Source organism: Vigna angularis, chromosome 3 (assembly GCF_016808095.1).
Source record: "Vigna angularis cultivar LongXiaoDou No.4 chromosome 3, ASM1680809v1, whole genome shotgun sequence".
Taxonomy (NCBI): domain Eukaryota; kingdom Viridiplantae; phylum Streptophyta; class Magnoliopsida; order Fabales; family Fabaceae; genus Vigna; species Vigna angularis.
The window spans coordinates 696,991-713,910 of NC_068972.1; the positions used below are offsets into that span (position 1 = coordinate 696,991).

Genomic DNA, 16,920 nt, shown 5'->3' on the forward strand with positions numbered 1-16,920 from the left:
GATTTAAATAAAATTGGATGAAGTTTACAAATTGATTTCAAAGTAGCCTGATTTATATTGAAATGTTTTATTTTAAAATTTTAAAAAATAAGTAATTAATAAAAAAAAAAAAGTCTTACTGCATTCTTTCCCGTTCCATAAAATAAACAAATTTGTAATCATTTTGATTTATGTAATGTGAACCTAAATAGTTGTTTCTTATAACTAATAAGACTTTTCTTTGACTCAAGCTGAAGGCTTCGATTTCACGGGCTGGCATCATCATGATTCATGACCTAACTCACAATATTTTTCTTCTTTTTGGGGAGAAATTCCTTTGACATGTGTTTGATTCTGGACTTGTGGATTTGAATTTGGCGATAATTCAAATAGTAAGGAAAAAAAAATGTGCTTCATACCCTTACACTCAAATATATGTCAAGTATATGGTGTTATATGTGAAAAATAGTTATTTTATTTTATCATATTTAAGGGAGTAAGTATAAATTTACTATATGATTAGTATATTCAGATAGGCATCTTATCATACTTACCGCACATAAATATAAATGTTTAATTAAATTTTAAGTACATGATAAATTTATATATTTCTATTTGAATCACTTAAAAAATTGTTAATTAAGTGACCTGAATATTATTATTTTGCTCCTTAGTTGTCTTCATATAATGATGTACTTTTATAGTTAATATAATAAATAACTTTTATTCTTAGATAAGGATAAACGAAAAAAAAGTGGGATTGGTACTTGTTTAGTTAATATGATAAAATGAGACTAATTTAAGTGAAGAGAAACCTTAACTTTCTAAGCAATCTTTTAGATTGAGTTAACATTAAGTGGATGATCTACTACCTTATAACTAAGATTTATAGAAGACCAAAATAAATTAGGGAGCAGCAAGACCATGATGAAAATAATTAATAAAGCAATTCGTTAGAAAACAAGATAGTACACATTCACACCCATTTATGATTTCTACGGTCAGAATTTCAGTAGTTAGAAATGAGAGATACCTAAAGTATAAGAGTACAAGCATATCAGGATATATCAAATCGAACAACAACACTAGTGATGTTATCAGAGCTTCCCCTTGCATAAGCTTCTTTTATGAGTTCTCTGGATGCCACTTCTGCATCTGTGATATTTTGTACTAACGACACCGCCTCCTGAAAAGGCAACGCACAATCAATCACAAAATCAAATTGAAAAATAAATCTATCTTGTTTAGGTCAACTTTAACGAGTAAGATAGTCTCACCTTGTTTGATATGACATTCCAAAGGCCATCACTAGCAATTATAATAAAATCTACACCGTCAATTTCTTCCTCCTAAGCCATAAAATAACAAAAGAAGGGGAACTTAGCCGGCATAAAAAATAGAACGACACAGAATACCAAATGGATGATCCAGTTTATGCGCTTATGATTTAGGCAACCTGAATTTCAGGGTCAGCAACAACATAAGGCTTAAGAAGTTTGTCGCCAAATGCACGGGACACAGCAAGAACACCACCAACCCTCCATGTTCCTGGATCAACCAGCAACAGCACAAGCTATTTATTTATTATCAATTTATTGTGAAGTATGCCCCCCCACTGCCCCTGCCCAAAAAAAAGACAGTACAACCCTACAGGAAGAAACTTACCAGCCCAGATTATAAATCCCCCAGCCTTTTCAATCCTTTGACGTTCATCAGATCTATCGGGCTTGTGATCAATAGACAAAGGAATAGCTACATTAAAACAAAAAGTCATCAAAAGAAGGCAAGAAAAAAAAAACGGAACAGGAATTTATATATTGCTTCTTGAGCCTATTTTGCCTATCCAACTAGCATAAACAATTTGTAAGGAAATTTTACTGAAAAGGATAACACTGGAAACTTAAGAAAACTGAAGTGACCCAAAACCAATGTTTGACAATGCACTTCATTGAAAGGAAACATGCTGCATATTCCCTCCACTCATCAACATATTAAAAAGATGCGGATTATGCCCAATGTAAATCAAATTCTCACTAAAACATAATAAATGCCATGGCATCAACCTGAACCAGCTCTACTTGCAACTACTCTGGAATCACCAACATTTGCAACAACAATTCGGTCCCCCAACAACATAGCTGTTGATGCAGTTGACCCAGCATCTCTTTGATGACCCTTTTCCTCATTGAGGTAGTCGATATCTGTCTGTTTAAATGCTTCTACTGCAATGAAACAAATGATTGGACAGAAAACATGTTAATATTTACACTGTCCAGGCGCAAACCAAACAACTGTAATGTGATATGAAAATTTTAACATATGTATAAATTTACAACAATGAAGTTCATACCTATAGCAGTCTTTGTGTCTTTGATAAAGTCAGGATGGCTACTCAAATTCTTAAATAGATTATTTTTCAAATATTCTGCAGTCCGGGAACCTCCATGACCTAATAAGAAGCAAATTAACACTACTCTTTGATTTTGTTTCCTTATTTTTAACATATCTAATCAAATAATATAAATAACATTTTTATCAATATCAGAAATTAATATTGAATAAGGACCAGAGATAAATAAAGCATTCCCTTAATTATACTAATGTACTAGATTATAACCCTAACAAATAAGAAAACAAATCATTAGAGGAAATATAGAAAGTAAAAACTAGAAACCATTATTTAAACGTGACTAAGCTTTATTACAAATAAATCCGTTTTAAAATATAATATAGACTCCACCAACCATGGTTGGAATAATAATTTTCTAATTTGGGCTGTGCCTTACTCAATCCCAAACTCAAGAAGTGTCCATTGCCAAGTCTTTATTACTCTACTTTGACCCTATCGACCCTATCTATAGTTGATGATGGGTTTCAACAATCATCATCCCAGTACAAAATATCTACAGGGGCAGTGCACCCAGGACGAAAGACTAGAAGGAAGGGTCAGAGTGTGTCTGAGACTGCTGAAGACAGAAAATGGAGAGCTAAAGCATAGAAACCAATGTTGTAGGCAAACCAAAGTCAAACCAGAGCAAACCAAACAGACAAAAGAACTCTAACAAAGAGGTTTCTGCAAGAACAATCTAGAAGCCACGTGCAGCCACCAAACATGAGGAGTGCAACAGAGACTGGGACAGAAGTCAAACAATAAGACGATCCTTCAAAGGAGAGAAGAGGCCAAAACAGAACGGGGACTTGCTGAGACGTGACAGAGAAAAAGACTATGTTGGTTCAGCCTTCAGAGAGTCCGAATCAACCACATGTAACAAAAAGGGCTGGACAGCGAGAAAATGAGCTACATGTAAATAACAGAAAACATGGATGGATCAAGAAAGCAAAGGTGGCAGATCCAAGAAGCAAAGGGTACGGTGAATCTAGTAGAGATGGAAAATGGAAACAGTGTTGAACGCACAGGAAAGATGTTTGTCAAATTGCCACAAAAGCTGAGACACTCACCATGGAGGCACATGCTAGCGAGATTGATCCTATGATAAAAAGCATGTCACCAACACCCAACAGCACAGACAATAAAAAGACATAAATTATAAAAACGAAACAGGACCACAAGTTTTTATTCTAAATGCCATACCAAGTAATCAAAATCTTACAATTGCTTTGTAAATTGGCTATGTTGCACACCAAATCAGAAAAAAAGAGGAAATGGGGTAAAGATAAAAAAACCAATTTAGGGAATATAAAACAGGCTTACCATCAAAAACACCAAAAAACGCAACCATCTGACCATCGACCTCTGATATGGTGGTCTCAAAGAAATCCTCCATTGATGACCTTTTACCCTTGAAACTGGAATATCCATAGCTGAACCTTCCACTTCGACTTCCAGAGAGAAAGCTAGACAAAAATAATCTTTTTTGAATATTTGAGAGTTGGGAGACAATTATTAGAAAACATAAGAGGGTACCTGAACCAAAATTCAAATATATTTCATAGAACCCTACAATTTAATTTGAATGAATTTTGGTAAAAAAAATGTTGATGGCAGTAAATAAACAAATAATTTGGTACCATTACAGGACACAAAGTTAAAAATATATACATATATAAGAAAATAGAATTTTATATAAACATGACCAAAATGTATAACTGATTAAAAAACCACAAATATCTCGTAAGAAAAAAGCTACAGCATGTTAATTGCTCAACAATCAACATTATAAAACCTAATCATGACTATGATACTACACTTTACTTTCAATCTTATAATTTCTCTGTCCATAATTCCCTTGTCTATAAATGACCCACCATTGCTTTGGCTTCAAGTTCACAAATATCAGGGTACAAGCCAAATACATACCCAAACCAGCGTTATAAAATTGTACATATATTTTCCATGTACGTGCCAAGTAATTATCATGGCATAGTGGTATAACTTAAATTTATGAATTTCAGGTCTTCGGGTTGATTCCTCCTTCACGCAATTTTCCTATCTCATTGCTTGAAATATCAACACTTGAACCTACCATTAGAGCATGAGAGCTAGAAAACTAGGCTTTGAAATGTCAAGTATTGTAGCACAAAAGCAAGCCAGAGAAAATTTCAAGTAGCCTACAAAATGCCTAACAGCCTTGGATGTGACTGTAAATCCAGACTGCCAGTATTGAAAGTTCAGTTAGGCATGGCATTGGATGTGATTGCAAAGTGGGCCTTGGATCAAAAACTGGTTTGCATCAGTCTTAAGACCGGTTCGATTATGTGAGGACTGACCGAGTTAATAACACATTTGATCAAATAATTAAGGCAAATCGGCATGGAATAAATTCCAAATTTGACTGGTTCAACCAGTCATGGAATAGTTAAAAGGAACTATCGGGTTTTGGTGTTGAGTGGGGGAGGGGGAATGCAACAAAATGAAAGGAAAAAGAATTCCATAATTTCCTAAATTCTTCATCTAATGTGGTAAGAAACGGATGCTTCCAGGTAGGACAAAGCAAATAAACTGATGATACAAACTTGAAAGGCATTACAAAATTTTAATGGGCATACAAGAACCACTACTTTGCAACCTCAACGCCATCCAACTTTATAACTTCACGTCTTACTATAACTGTAAAATATAAATATCAACAGAAAAATTGCTTAAAATCAGTAGTAGATGCAGGGTTTGGTCTGGGTGGTCAATTGATGAAAAATTTATAAAACAATCTTGTAATTCATAAAAAGTACAAAAAGGCACCACGAGAAATTATTTAACAAACATGAACATAAAAGAAGGGTACACTAAGCCATAACGCCCATTTCTAATTAACAGTAACATAGATTAATATAGATACTATAATTTCCCTCCTCGCTGCTTTCAGAAGCTTAAATATCAAGAAGGAGCAAACCCAAGTATTCTTATCATCAATTTGCGACGCCATATCATATCCTATCATACAAACACATGACCATCAACCCACGGCATTAAAATGCAATAAATTACGGTCACAATTTACAAGCATGCTAACATCGTATTTTTCCGGTCCTGCTAAGAATTTATTTTCCCATTTTATCTAATCCCGTTGATAATTGAATTTCCGAGCTCAACTTCTACTCATAGCGTCGACCACAAATTTGCCGATTAAAAGCCTCAATTCAAACTCCAAAGTAATAGAAAATTGAAACAAAAAAGAGGAAAGGCCTCAGAAAAGCGGGAAGGCCCACAGTAAATGGAAATAAGCACCTGATGCCGCCACCGCTGAAGAGAGAATCGTGATCCTTGGAGGACATCACAATGTTTGGCGTCGCCGGCGGTGCAGGCTGACCTTCAGCGGAAGACGAAGCGGTTACCGCGACCGCGGAGGTGGCCGCGGCCGCAGTGAGTGGTTCGACAGGGTCGGAGTTTGAGATCATTTTACCATCTCCTCGTTCTCATTTCTCCCTCTTTTTTTCCCTCTATACCTCTCTCTTGCACTATCTACTTTACGCGTAGTTTATTTCGCTATTTTCAGTTTTTTGGGTCCACTCATTTTCAACGAAGCCAAAAAAAAAACAAGGCCCAAATAAGCCTAAGAGAGCAAAAGGCCCAATACATGTCTGGCCTACAATCAAGCATCGTTTGATGGCTAACACCATACTGAGCTTCAGTGAATGAACGCCATTGTCATGCAAATTACTACATTATCATCTTCTTTCAAACGAACAATATAAGTTACTGGCTTTGACATGCTCCTTTCCATTTTTTACTTCACAAAAATGATTTGATTTTCTTGTAATAGTAGCTTCTTAATTAATACAGTAATTTTTTTTTCTTATTAGACTAATTATAGGATACAACAACGATAAATTCTCAAAAAAATGTAATTATTTTTCTCTGATAAAACATAGTTTTAGGTTGTTGTACTTTATCCAACATATTCGGTTGGTCTGGTTTGGTTGAATGGAAGGAAGTGTCAAAGAAGGACAAAACCTCGTAATGTTTAACCAATAATAAGAATTGTCTCCTCATGTAAGGATATATATGCATGCACACTCATATATGCACAGACATTGCCATATATATATATCCCACGTCAATGCATTGCTTCACTGTTTTTGAATATAATTAACTGATATAGTGTTGGTTTGAACTACATCAACAAGACAGAAAAAGAAAACATGATATTAAAGCACATGTTATGTTTGTGTATTTCTGTATATAATATTCGCATATCACATCCTATCTTAGAAGTGGTAAAAAAAGTATTAAAAAGGGTAAGGGTGGTGATAAGATCATACCCCACAGAAGAAATTTTGCAGGCAAACAAAGCAATAGATGAAGAGACATGTGAAGTTCTGAACAGATTCAGTGGTGGTTATGAGGAAGCCATGTCAAGAATACACAAAGGTGTTGGGAGAAAACATTTTCCATGAATGTGGTAGTTTAGTTTGGTTTGGTTCTCTTTTAAACCTCAGCTACCCAATTAATATGAATTCGTTTAACTGTTATTTTCTTTCTGGCTGCAGTGACGGAAGCAGTTAAGGCTTCTACCATCTTCTGCAGTGTAGTAATGAGGGCACTCAGAGTCACTGTGCTTGTGCTCCCATTAGTTGCATTATTTGCTTGGAACACTGTCCGTGTTTCATGTTTCAAAAACTCCATTTTCAGTAATATATATTTGATTCTGTTTATATCTGTATTTACTTTTATTTATATATTTTAACATTTTAACAAAAAGGTATTTTTAGGTTTTAGGTTATCTCATTTTTTATTACACCACCATAGGCTCAGTACGGTTTATATAGCATGGAAACCGAACTCAACAGTACATGCTACTCAAACCCAGAAGAGTAACAACACATAAAATAAAACACAAAATGTAAATTTCTTCACAAGTTTCTCTCAACCAATGAACTCTACACACTGTTCCTCCTCTAACGAGAATCAATACTTTAAAAGCTGCAACAATGTTACCTCTCCCTCTGTACCCCACCTAAAGGACAATCCTGCTAAAATCCAACCTCACAAAGCTAAGATACTCGTCATTGATCCAATCATACTTATCCTTGAAAGGGTTACTTGTGCTCTCTGGAGGGTAACTTTCTATGCAATCCTTCCACACATTGGTATCATACAAGTCCCTCGTCACCTCCCAAACACAGCTGTTGCACTTGAACCCAGCTCCAAGACTAATCACCAGGATCCTATCACCTTCTTTAGCCTCTTCTTCGCCTCCATGTAACCTAAAACGTACCAAATTCCACTGGTAGAAGTGTTCCCCCAACGGTGAAGCGCCATCCTCGCAGGTTCTATGTCATATTCAGTGAGCCTAAAACCTTTGCCAACCCCATCAATAACTGCCTTCCCTCCAGGATGCATGCAAAAGTGCTCTATTCCTGTCTTGAAATTCAACCCCCCTCTCAACAGATTAACTTTTGTCACCTTCGTCTTGTTCTTGCCAAGTATCAGCCCAATGAAAAAGGGTATCATCTCCCTCTTCTTCATCCCACTGTACTTTACAGAGACAAAAAAGCACCTTACCATTTCCCACACTGGCAGAAACTTGGGTGCCATTGCTTGAAGGTTCACCGTCAAGGCTTGAATAGCACTCTTGACAATACTCTTGGTGAGGCGATGACCCAAATACCCCTGCTCATCTTCCACCTGTATGCAGCAGTTGTAAGCCTCATCATCAGCACCGGACTGGGTCCTCTCCATGTGCTTCAGTTTCAATATTGCACGGTCCTTCAGAGAAGGGTTGTTTGTAAACATCAAAGAGAGCGAAAGAGGCAGTTAGAAAGCATCATTTTCTTGTCCGTGCCACAGTACCAATGTGCACCAAGATCCTCAGTGCTCACAACAATCCCGACAGAGTTCTTGTAAGTCTTGAAGAGTTGCTGCACCACATCAATAGCGACGACACTTGCACTACACCCCATTCCTGCAAGATTGAAAGCTTTGACGTTTTCTCTCATTTTGTACCTGTTTATGACACGTGCTGTGAGAGAAGGTGCCGGCGAGAACAAGCACACGTTGACTACGAGGATGTCTATCTCGGAGGGTGAAATAGCCGTCTTCTTGAAGAGGTTGTCGAGTGTGTCGAACATGATCTCGTCTATTTCCTCGTACGTCTCTTTAAGAGATGGACACTCTTCTCTCCCTTCAAGAACGGTTCTGGGGCAGTAAGTGTTCTCCCCAATCCCCGAACTGACAATGGTTTTGAGGAGAAACCTCAACTCCTCCAACCTCAGCTTTCTGTTTCGTAGGACAATCTTTGTGGCGGAGTTAATGTTGAGTTTGGTGTCTTCTGGAGGCATAAAAGCACTCGTAGGCCAACATGTAACATGATTGACCTCTACGTTGAAGAATCAACTTGAAAAGGGAAAAGAAAGAGTATAATAAGAAGGGAAGGAGAAATAAAAAGAAAAGATTCATGTCTAGCTGTACCTAAGAAAGCAGTGATATGGTGACGAGGATATATGTTTGTAATTGTGAATGTTACAAATGCAAATGCATGAGTATATATATATACACGTCCAAAGATGTTAACGTCCTTGGATGATCCTCACTTTTCAAGAATCCAATTTAACTGCAAACAATATTGAATTATAATATCTAAATTGGATATAACTAATAAATTTTATTGAATTAGTTATAAACTCTCATTAACTAGTAAGTTAGTTCAGTTTTTCATAATAAACTTACTTAAATTCATTCACTTTTGACAACTTGCGTGAGAAGAAAAAAGGAAATAATAAATAAGTAATCTGGCCTGTGACTTATCCCCGATCTTTTCTGTTTACTTTCATTTACCAATTGACACAGCGAAATTTCTAACCCTTCTTCGGCCACTTATGATCTATAGCAGATAAAAATGAAGAGTAGTTTAAACATTTATATTCATTTAACATATATTATTACATAAAATTATTATAAAATAGTAATTTTTTTATTTAAAATATAAAATAAATCACTGTATTTAAAGATGGATGAGAGATTAAGATTATATGTTTAATTAAAAGAAGCTTCCAATTCTACTTGAAATAGATTGCATCAGAAGATAACAGTGGCTATATTTAAAGTTAAAGGTTAAAGAGGGTAAGGGGCACGTGCGTCTCATAACTGCATGAAATAGATATATACATCTTCTAGTGCATGTACCTTTGATTTGTTAGGTTTCATATTATTGCATCGTTATTCATTTCTATTTTAAATCACCATAAATTCAACAAATTAATGCTTTGACTTTCATTAGGTGAAATCCTAAAATTTCTTTTCATTTTATTATTTTAAGAATTAGATTTTAAAATCTAATTTAATTTTAGAAAATCGAGTTGTAAAATAAAGTTTATATTCACTTATATATTATAAATTAAATATTTTTTAGTCATGAAATTGAAGACAATTTGTTATTGCGTATAGTGAATATTTTAAAGATTTAAATGTTTGTCTTCACTTTAATATTCGTTCTTATTATTACGACCATTTGATATGCAAGTTATGGTTGTTCAATCTTAATATGGTCATCCTAGTTGTCTTGTAACATGTTTGACTGTTCCAAACTATAGGATATAGACTTTATTATTAGTCAATATAAGACTTATAACACACTTCTTCACGTCGAAACATATACATCATATGTATAAGACAAAACATTAATGGATGGTTCAATAACAAATAGAACAACATACTCAACAAATAATAAATTTTATTATAATAGACTTTAAATTTGACTTTAATATTGTATTAAGGAGTAAACTTTTAGTTTCACTTAAACTCAAAAAAAAATAGTGACGCTGATTCCGTCACATACAAAAATTAAAGCACTAACACAAACATTTTACATATATTATTTTAAATATTTTACCTTAGTCATTGAGTCAATAAAATTAATATTTTACACTTAGTTTAGTTTAAGGTAAGAAAAAGACGCCTTTTATATTTGTTAACAACACATATTCATTAAAATTAGGAGTGGGTAGTAGTCATTTTAGCTTTGACTTTTGAAACTCGTGTTTGATGGAAACATTTATGAAATAAATTATTATTTTTAGTTTGAATGCGACTTTCAAAAGCCTCCTTACGAAGGGTTTGGTTAGTGGGCTCAACTAGAGATCTGAAAAAATAAAAGAAAATATTAATAAAACTTTATTTATCTTTTTCCTTTCATTTTATTAAGAACTAGTTTATCCAATTAAAATTAATGAATCAATTAAGTTTTATATTTAAATATCTTTAACTGAGTCTTTATTAAATTTTTGTAATCAATTGAGTATTTAAAATTTTAAGATATCCATTTTTTTATTAATTAAGTGACATAAATCTTATCTTATTCATTTTTATATGGTAAGAGACGTGAAATAATTTATGATTAATATAAATTGATATTGTAATTAATGTTAAGACATTTTATTATTTTAGAAAGTTGTATCATATCAATATGCATACATCAAATTTTCCTAAATAAATTTCTTTAAGTTAACATTGTACTATATATTTAGTTTTTAACTTTTATATAAGTTAATTTCAACTTTATGAAAAAAAAAAACAAATTTAATTTTTCTTCATATTTTTCTTATCTAAAAGCTTTCAAGAAAAATGTTGTTCCATCCATCTTATTGACTGGTACTGATAAATTAGCCACAAATGATAAAAAAAATTATAAATTATTTACATCATTATTGCTAGGTTTATAAAAAATTGTCGGCAAATGTAAATTTGGTGTAAGGAAATTAACCACCAACAGCCAACAATGTTTTATTTTACTTGTCTTCTATAAACTAACATGCTTTCAAATTATTTGTTGTGTATTTAATTCTTATCTATCTTATTTATTTAAATCCGTAAGTCCATTCATTGGAAAATTTGGTCAACTTATTCATGTCAAACCCTTACCCAATAAATCTAGAAGGCTATAACCTATGCAGTACTCAAACATTACAATATAACTGAACCTAACATGTTGCATACAATAAAACGAATATCTAAATCTAAAAAAAGTGAATAATATATGAAATTTATATATATATGTCACATTTTCATTATCTTAAACATTACAATGCGGAACTAAGGAAAGACAGTTTTCTTTTATACAATCATGGTAGTTGTTAAAAAAGAAATATCAAATGTAATTTTATAGTAATTTAGTATATTTTTTAAAATTAAAGTAAATATAATCAAGAATAATAAAAAGCAAAAAAAAAACGTTAAAAAAAGAAATGCCGTTAACGTTCCCCATCATTCTAAACATCACTCAATTATCATGGACCATAGAAGCAAGACTAATTAATAAAGGGAGATTAGAAAATACTAAAATTAATGCATGAATGATTGTGTATTATTATAAAATTTTTAAAATATATAAATGGGTTTCTTCAAGGCTCTAAAAGGCTTTTATTTTATTGTTACAAAACCACAAATTAATGAAAAAAAGGTACAAAAAGTTACTATAAATTGAAATACTTTATAAAATTAATTATTTGAATTTGAGGTTCTAAATATTTTTTCTAGTAAAATAACTTTAGTTGAGTTAAATTTTAGTTACACAACCCACCAAATTAGGTATAGTGGGTTTGTGCAAGGTACCAATTTGTTTCCATTTTAATTAACTTGATTGCTGTTTTCACCACCAATGTTAAGGAAAATATCCATTAATTGATTTAGATAACTATTGATTACTTTCATTGTTTTAAATGCTTGTGGTGCTATACAAGATTAGGCTGCTATATCCCAAGCATTTAATGAAAGAAAATTCATACATATTTATTTTACTGGTTTTTTATTTGATTTTTCTTCCTAGACTTAGAGTTTCTCTGTAATTAAAAAAAAATAAAAATCAGATATCAATGTAAAAGAGATTAAACAGAAAGAAAGTTGAAAAAAATAAAATATTATGTTGTGAAAAATATATACATGAATAAAATTTCGCTTGGATTAAGAGATTGGGTTCCACTGTCAAATTATGATCTAATGAGAAGATAAAGGGACAACAAAGAGGACCCTAATTTTTTTTAATTTTATTATTTGGTTATTCATTTTAATTTTCATTAATAAAATGTTTAATCAGGCCTTACAAATAATGATGTTGTTTGTTTTAAGAAAAAAACCGAAGTTATAGTATAAATCTTTTGTAGGCTTAAAACCTATTTTGATCTTTAAAATAAGGGCGATTGTTCTAAGTAGTTTTATGTTTTAAAAAGAGTTTACTAATATTTCATTTTTTTAAAAAACGGTTTAAGTTAGTCCTTTTTTCTTAAGGTGTTAAAAATCTAACCATGCAGTTGTCCCCTGACCAAAACTTATTGAGTTGTCCACTTCTTCTCATTGCGTGACACTCTGTGGTAAAATGACGTGTCAATTTTGAATTTTTAAAATTAAAGTTAATGATGTGGAAATGTTTTAAGAGAGGGTTAAAAAAAGAGATTAAGGTTAGAATCAATCAATTTGGGGTTGAAAAATTTGGTGAAAGTGGTGTTGAAATTGGGATCGTAGTGGTTCGTTGAAGGAAAATTTCAAGAGCATAGTTGAAGTCGGTACTTTTCTTGGTATATTTTTGTGATTCATATCTCGCTCCAACCACTTTCCTCACCTCAATGGTGGTGCACAAAAGCAAACGGCCATGACTAGGGGTTTCGAGACCCACGTGAGAGAAAAACTAGCGAGAAACAGAATGCGAAAAACAAATTGGGGATTTCCCAATTTAGGGTTTTTCTAATTTAGAATAAGGGTTTTTGATTGAGGTTCCTCCACGGCGACACCAAAAAAGAAGAAGGACATTTGTTAATTGGGGATTTTCCTTCCAAAATTGGGTTTTTCCCAAATTAGGGTTTCTTAACGAATATAATCAAAATTTTCAGATATTATAAAAGGAAATATTTTATTGAGTTTTAATTTCGTTTTTTTAATCAAACTATAATCATTCTTCCTTACTTCCTGCTTGTATCATTCAACCTGTGTAAACCACTGTTTCAAGAAGTAAAGAAAGTGGTATCACTTTCACAAGCCATTGTCAACCACTATAATAAGAGTTAAAGGACTATGAACCTTAAGAACGAATAAGGGAACAATGGATTGAAATTGATTATAGATATACAATTCGTAATCAATTAAAGAACTCCAAATTTGATTCATGTTATTTCGTCCTTGGGAAGGAGTCATTCCTATCTCGCCACAACCATTTTCCTCACCTCAGGGATCGAACCCAGACCCTAACCCTTCTTTTTTTAAGCTCTGTCAAAATATTACCATATAATAAATTTATTTTGTCTCAATTTTAATTTTACACAACAAAAAGAATTAACTTGACCCATTTTTATATGGGGACGTATGACCACTTTCAACCTTCTTCTATAACCAAAAGAAGAACTAAGCCTTTTGTGTATTATTGAATCCGCGTAGTTAATTTTATGAATTATCATAATATATTAATTACTGAAAACGTAATTTTGTTATGATTAAGCACAATCTGTAATCCAAAACGTAGTTTTGTTATTTAAATGTTAAAATATTGAATTTGTTAGTTTGATTTAGAGAGGCTGAGGAAAAGTGAAAAGGTGGAATTGAACGGTGAAATTTCAATGGCGGGGATTCAGATGCTACCGTACGGCGACGTCGATTCCAATTTGAGGGCTATGGCCGGGTCCGCCGAGGGTTTTGGCCGCCACGCCATCGGCGGCCTCCATGGTTCTCTGTATATCGTCACCAATCTCGCAGGCACAGATAGTATACGATTTCCTTACCTGCAGAAGAAGATAGAAAACTGATTAATCATTAGATAAGATTCCTTTTTGGTTTTATGCGCGTATACTTTTCCAGAACAGACATGAGTGAGACATTATCATATATACTACACAAGAGAAACAACAATAATTATAACAGTATCCTCCATGTCTCATGAATATTCTATCTTTAATATCTAGATTCCTCACATCCACAACAATTATTGAAGGAATGTGCACAGATGGACCAAGATATTTTAGACTAGGTCTGATTTTGTTCAAAATTCCTCCTGTAATACCATAAAAGCGACAAAGCTTATTACCCCAGCATAAGCTGAGTACACTTTATATAGCATAGAAACCGAACTCAATAGTACACATGCTTCTCAAACCGAGCAGAGGAATAACACATAAAATAAAACTCAACAGAAAATGTAAATTTCTTCTCAACTTTCTCTCAACAAATCAACTCTACACTCTGTTCCTTCTCTAACGAGAATCAATACTTTAAAAGCTGCAAATTAACATAATCACATATTCCATAACTTCTAATTAAATAATTAACCTGTATAGTTTGATATAAAGAGTTTTACTGAACTATACCTCTCCCTCTGGCTGTACCCCACCTAAATGAAAATCCTGCTTAAATCCAACCTCACAAAGCTAAGATAATCTTCATTGATCCAATCATACTTATCCTTGAAAGGGTTACTCAGGTTCTCTGGAGGGTAACTTTCTATGCAATCCTTCCACACATTGGTATCATACAAGTCCCTCGTCACCTCCCAAACACAGCTGTTGCACTTAAACCCAGCTCCAAGACTAATCACCAGGATGCTATCACCCTTCTTCAGCCTCTTCTTCGCCTCCATGTAACCTAAAACGTACCAAATTCCACTGGAAGAAGTGTTCCCCCAACGGTGAAGTGTCATCCTCGAAGGCTCTAGGTCATATTCAGTGAGCCTAAAACCCTTGCCAATCCCATCAATAATTGCCCTCACTCCAGGATGCACACAAAAGTGCTCTATCCCTGTCTTCAAATTCAATCCCCCTCCCAACACATTATCATTCGTCTTTTTCTTGCCAAGTATCAGCCCAACCAAAATGGCTACCATCTCCCTCTTCTTCATCCCACTACACCATACAGAGACAAAAAAGAACCTTATCATTTCCCACACTGGCAGAATCTTAAGAGCCGTCGCTTGAAGGTTCACCGTAAAGGCTTGAGTAGCACTCTTCTTGACAAGACTCTTGGTGACGCGATGACCCAAATACCCCTGCTCATCTTCCATATGTATGCAGCAGTTGTAAGCGTCGTCATCGGCACTGTACTGGGTCCTCTCGACGTGCTTCAGTTTCAATATTGAACGGCCCTTCAGAGAACCTTTGTTTGTCAACATCACAGTGCAGCCACCAGAGCGAAAGAGGCAATTAGAAAACATCATTTTCTTGTCCGTGCCACAGTACCAATGTGCACCAATATCCTGAGTGCTCACAACAATTCCGACAGAGTTCTTGTAAGTCTTGAAGAGTTGCTGCACCACATCAATAGCGATGACACTTGCACTGCACCCCATTCCTGTAAGATTGAAAGCTTTGACGTTTTCTCTCATTTTGTACCTGTTTATGACACGTGCTGTGAGAGAAGGTGCCGGCGAGAACAAGGACACGTTGACTACGAGGATGTCTATCTCGGAGGGTGAAATAGCCGTCTTCTTGAAGAGGTTGTCGAGTGTGTCGAACATGATCTCGTCTATTTCCTCGTACGTGTCCTTAAGAGATGGACACTCCTCTCTCCCTTCAAGAATGGTTCTGGAGCAGTAAGTGTTCTCCCCAATCCCCGAACCGACAATGGTTTTGAGGAGAAACCTCAACTCCTCCAACCTCAGTTTTGTGTTTCGTAGGACAATCTTTGTGGCGGAGACCGTGTTGAGTTTGGTGTCTTCTGGAGGCATAAAGCACTCGTAGGCCAACATGTAACATGCTTGGCTTCTACGTTGAAGAATCAACTTGAAAAGGGAAAAGAAAGAGTATAATAAGAAGGGAAGGATAAATAAGAAGAAAACATCCATCTTTAGGTATATCAAAGAAGCTAGGGATATGGGGATGAGTGCAAATGCATGAGCATATATATACACATAGGCAGTTATGCAATGTTAACATGCTAAGATGAGCTTCACTTTTCAAGATTCCACTTTTAACTTCAAATAACATTGAATTGTAATATATAAATATATAAATTGGATGCATTTATATACTATTAATAAATTTTATTTAATTAGAGATAAACTCTCATTAGTTTTAGGAACTAGGGAGTTTGATTGAGTTTGTCATGATAAACTCACTTACTAAATTCATTCACTTTGTCAAGTTGCGTGAGAAGGGAGGAAATAAACAAATAAATAATCTGGCTTGTGACTGATCCCCGATCTCAGTTTACTTTCATTTTCCAATTGACACAGCGAAATTTCTAACCCTTCTTCGACCACTTATGATCTATGTCGGATAAAAATGAAAAGTAATGTACACATTTATATTCATATTCATTTATATTATAAGAATAAAATAATTTTAAAAGAGTAAATTTTTATTTTAAAATATAAAATAAATTGAGATATATTAATTTTAAATAGTCTTAAATAGGTATAAGAAAATGAAAATATGTATTTTCATAATTTATGTTTTTAAAATAAAGAGTAACCTTTGTTCAAAGTCACACTTTGACTAGAGTGATAATTCACAATATAGAGTGGACGCGAATTTCATATTATACGTCAATTTTGTAAAGTTAATTATTTTTAAAGT

The 16,920-nt window shown here is 33.8% G+C and overlaps 2 protein-coding genes and 1 pseudogene across 5 annotated transcripts; all 3 read right to left on the bottom strand.

Moving 5' to 3' along the window:
• Positions 1 to 907: 907 nt before the first annotated feature.
• LOC108326498 (probable protein phosphatase 2C 11) lies at positions 908 to 5,893 on the bottom strand. Of its 4 annotated transcripts, none has more exons than XM_017560032.2 (8): positions 5,663 to 5,892; positions 3,692 to 3,849; positions 2,330 to 2,428; positions 2,043 to 2,201; positions 1,645 to 1,731; positions 1,436 to 1,527; positions 1,257 to 1,328; positions 908 to 1,165 (listed from the first exon to the last, which is right to left on the bottom strand). In XM_017560032.2, the coding sequence occupies exons 1-8, from the start codon at positions 5,830 to 5,832 to the stop codon at positions 1,037 to 1,039; spliced, it is 966 nt and encodes a 321-aa protein (XP_017415521.1). In that variant the 5' UTR covers positions 5,833 to 5,892; the 3' UTR covers positions 908 to 1,036. The 4 variants fall into 4 exon arrangements, with proteins under 4 accessions (XP_017415521.1, XP_017415522.1, XP_052731134.1 ...); XM_017560033.2 differs by having other exon boundaries at positions 3,692 to 3,834; positions 5,663 to 5,891; XM_052875174.1 differs by lacking the exon at positions 2,330 to 2,428 and having other exon boundaries at positions 5,663 to 5,893.
• A 1,289-nt stretch (positions 5,894 to 7,182) lies between these two features.
• Positions 7,183 to 8,842, bottom strand: LOC108325596 (3-ketoacyl-CoA synthase 19-like; annotated as a pseudogene).
• Positions 8,843 to 13,865: 5,023 nt separating this feature from the next.
• Positions 13,866 to 16,231, bottom strand: LOC108324316 (3-ketoacyl-CoA synthase 19). The gene is made up of 2 exons (XM_017557244.2): positions 14,719 to 16,231; positions 13,866 to 14,136 (listed from the first exon to the last, which is right to left on the bottom strand). Exon 1 carries the CDS (start codon positions 16,185 to 16,187, stop codon positions 14,742 to 14,744), a length of 1,446 nt encoding a protein of 481 aa, XP_017412733.1. The 5' UTR covers positions 16,188 to 16,231; the 3' UTR covers positions 13,866 to 14,136; positions 14,719 to 14,741.
• Positions 16,232 to 16,920: the final 689 nt, after the last annotated feature.

Bases quoted from the DNA above. Each gene is read 5' to 3' on its own strand.
- LOC108324316 (XM_017557244.2), bottom strand. From the start codon at position 16,187: ATGGATGTTTTCTTCTTATTTATCCTTCCCTTCTTATTATACTCTTTC.
- LOC108326498 (XM_017560032.2), bottom strand. From the start codon at position 5,832: ATGATCTCAAACTCCGACCCTGTCGAACCACTCACTGCGGCCGCGGCC. The intron at 1,732-2,042 runs GTTGATGCCATG...GTTTTAATGTAG, and splicing joins TGCAAGTAGAGCTGGTTCAG to CTATTCCTTTGTCTATTGAT. The intron at 1,528-1,644 runs GTAAGTTTCTTC...TGGTTGATCCAG, and splicing joins GGGATTTATAATCTGGGCTG to GAACATGGAGGGTTGGTGGT.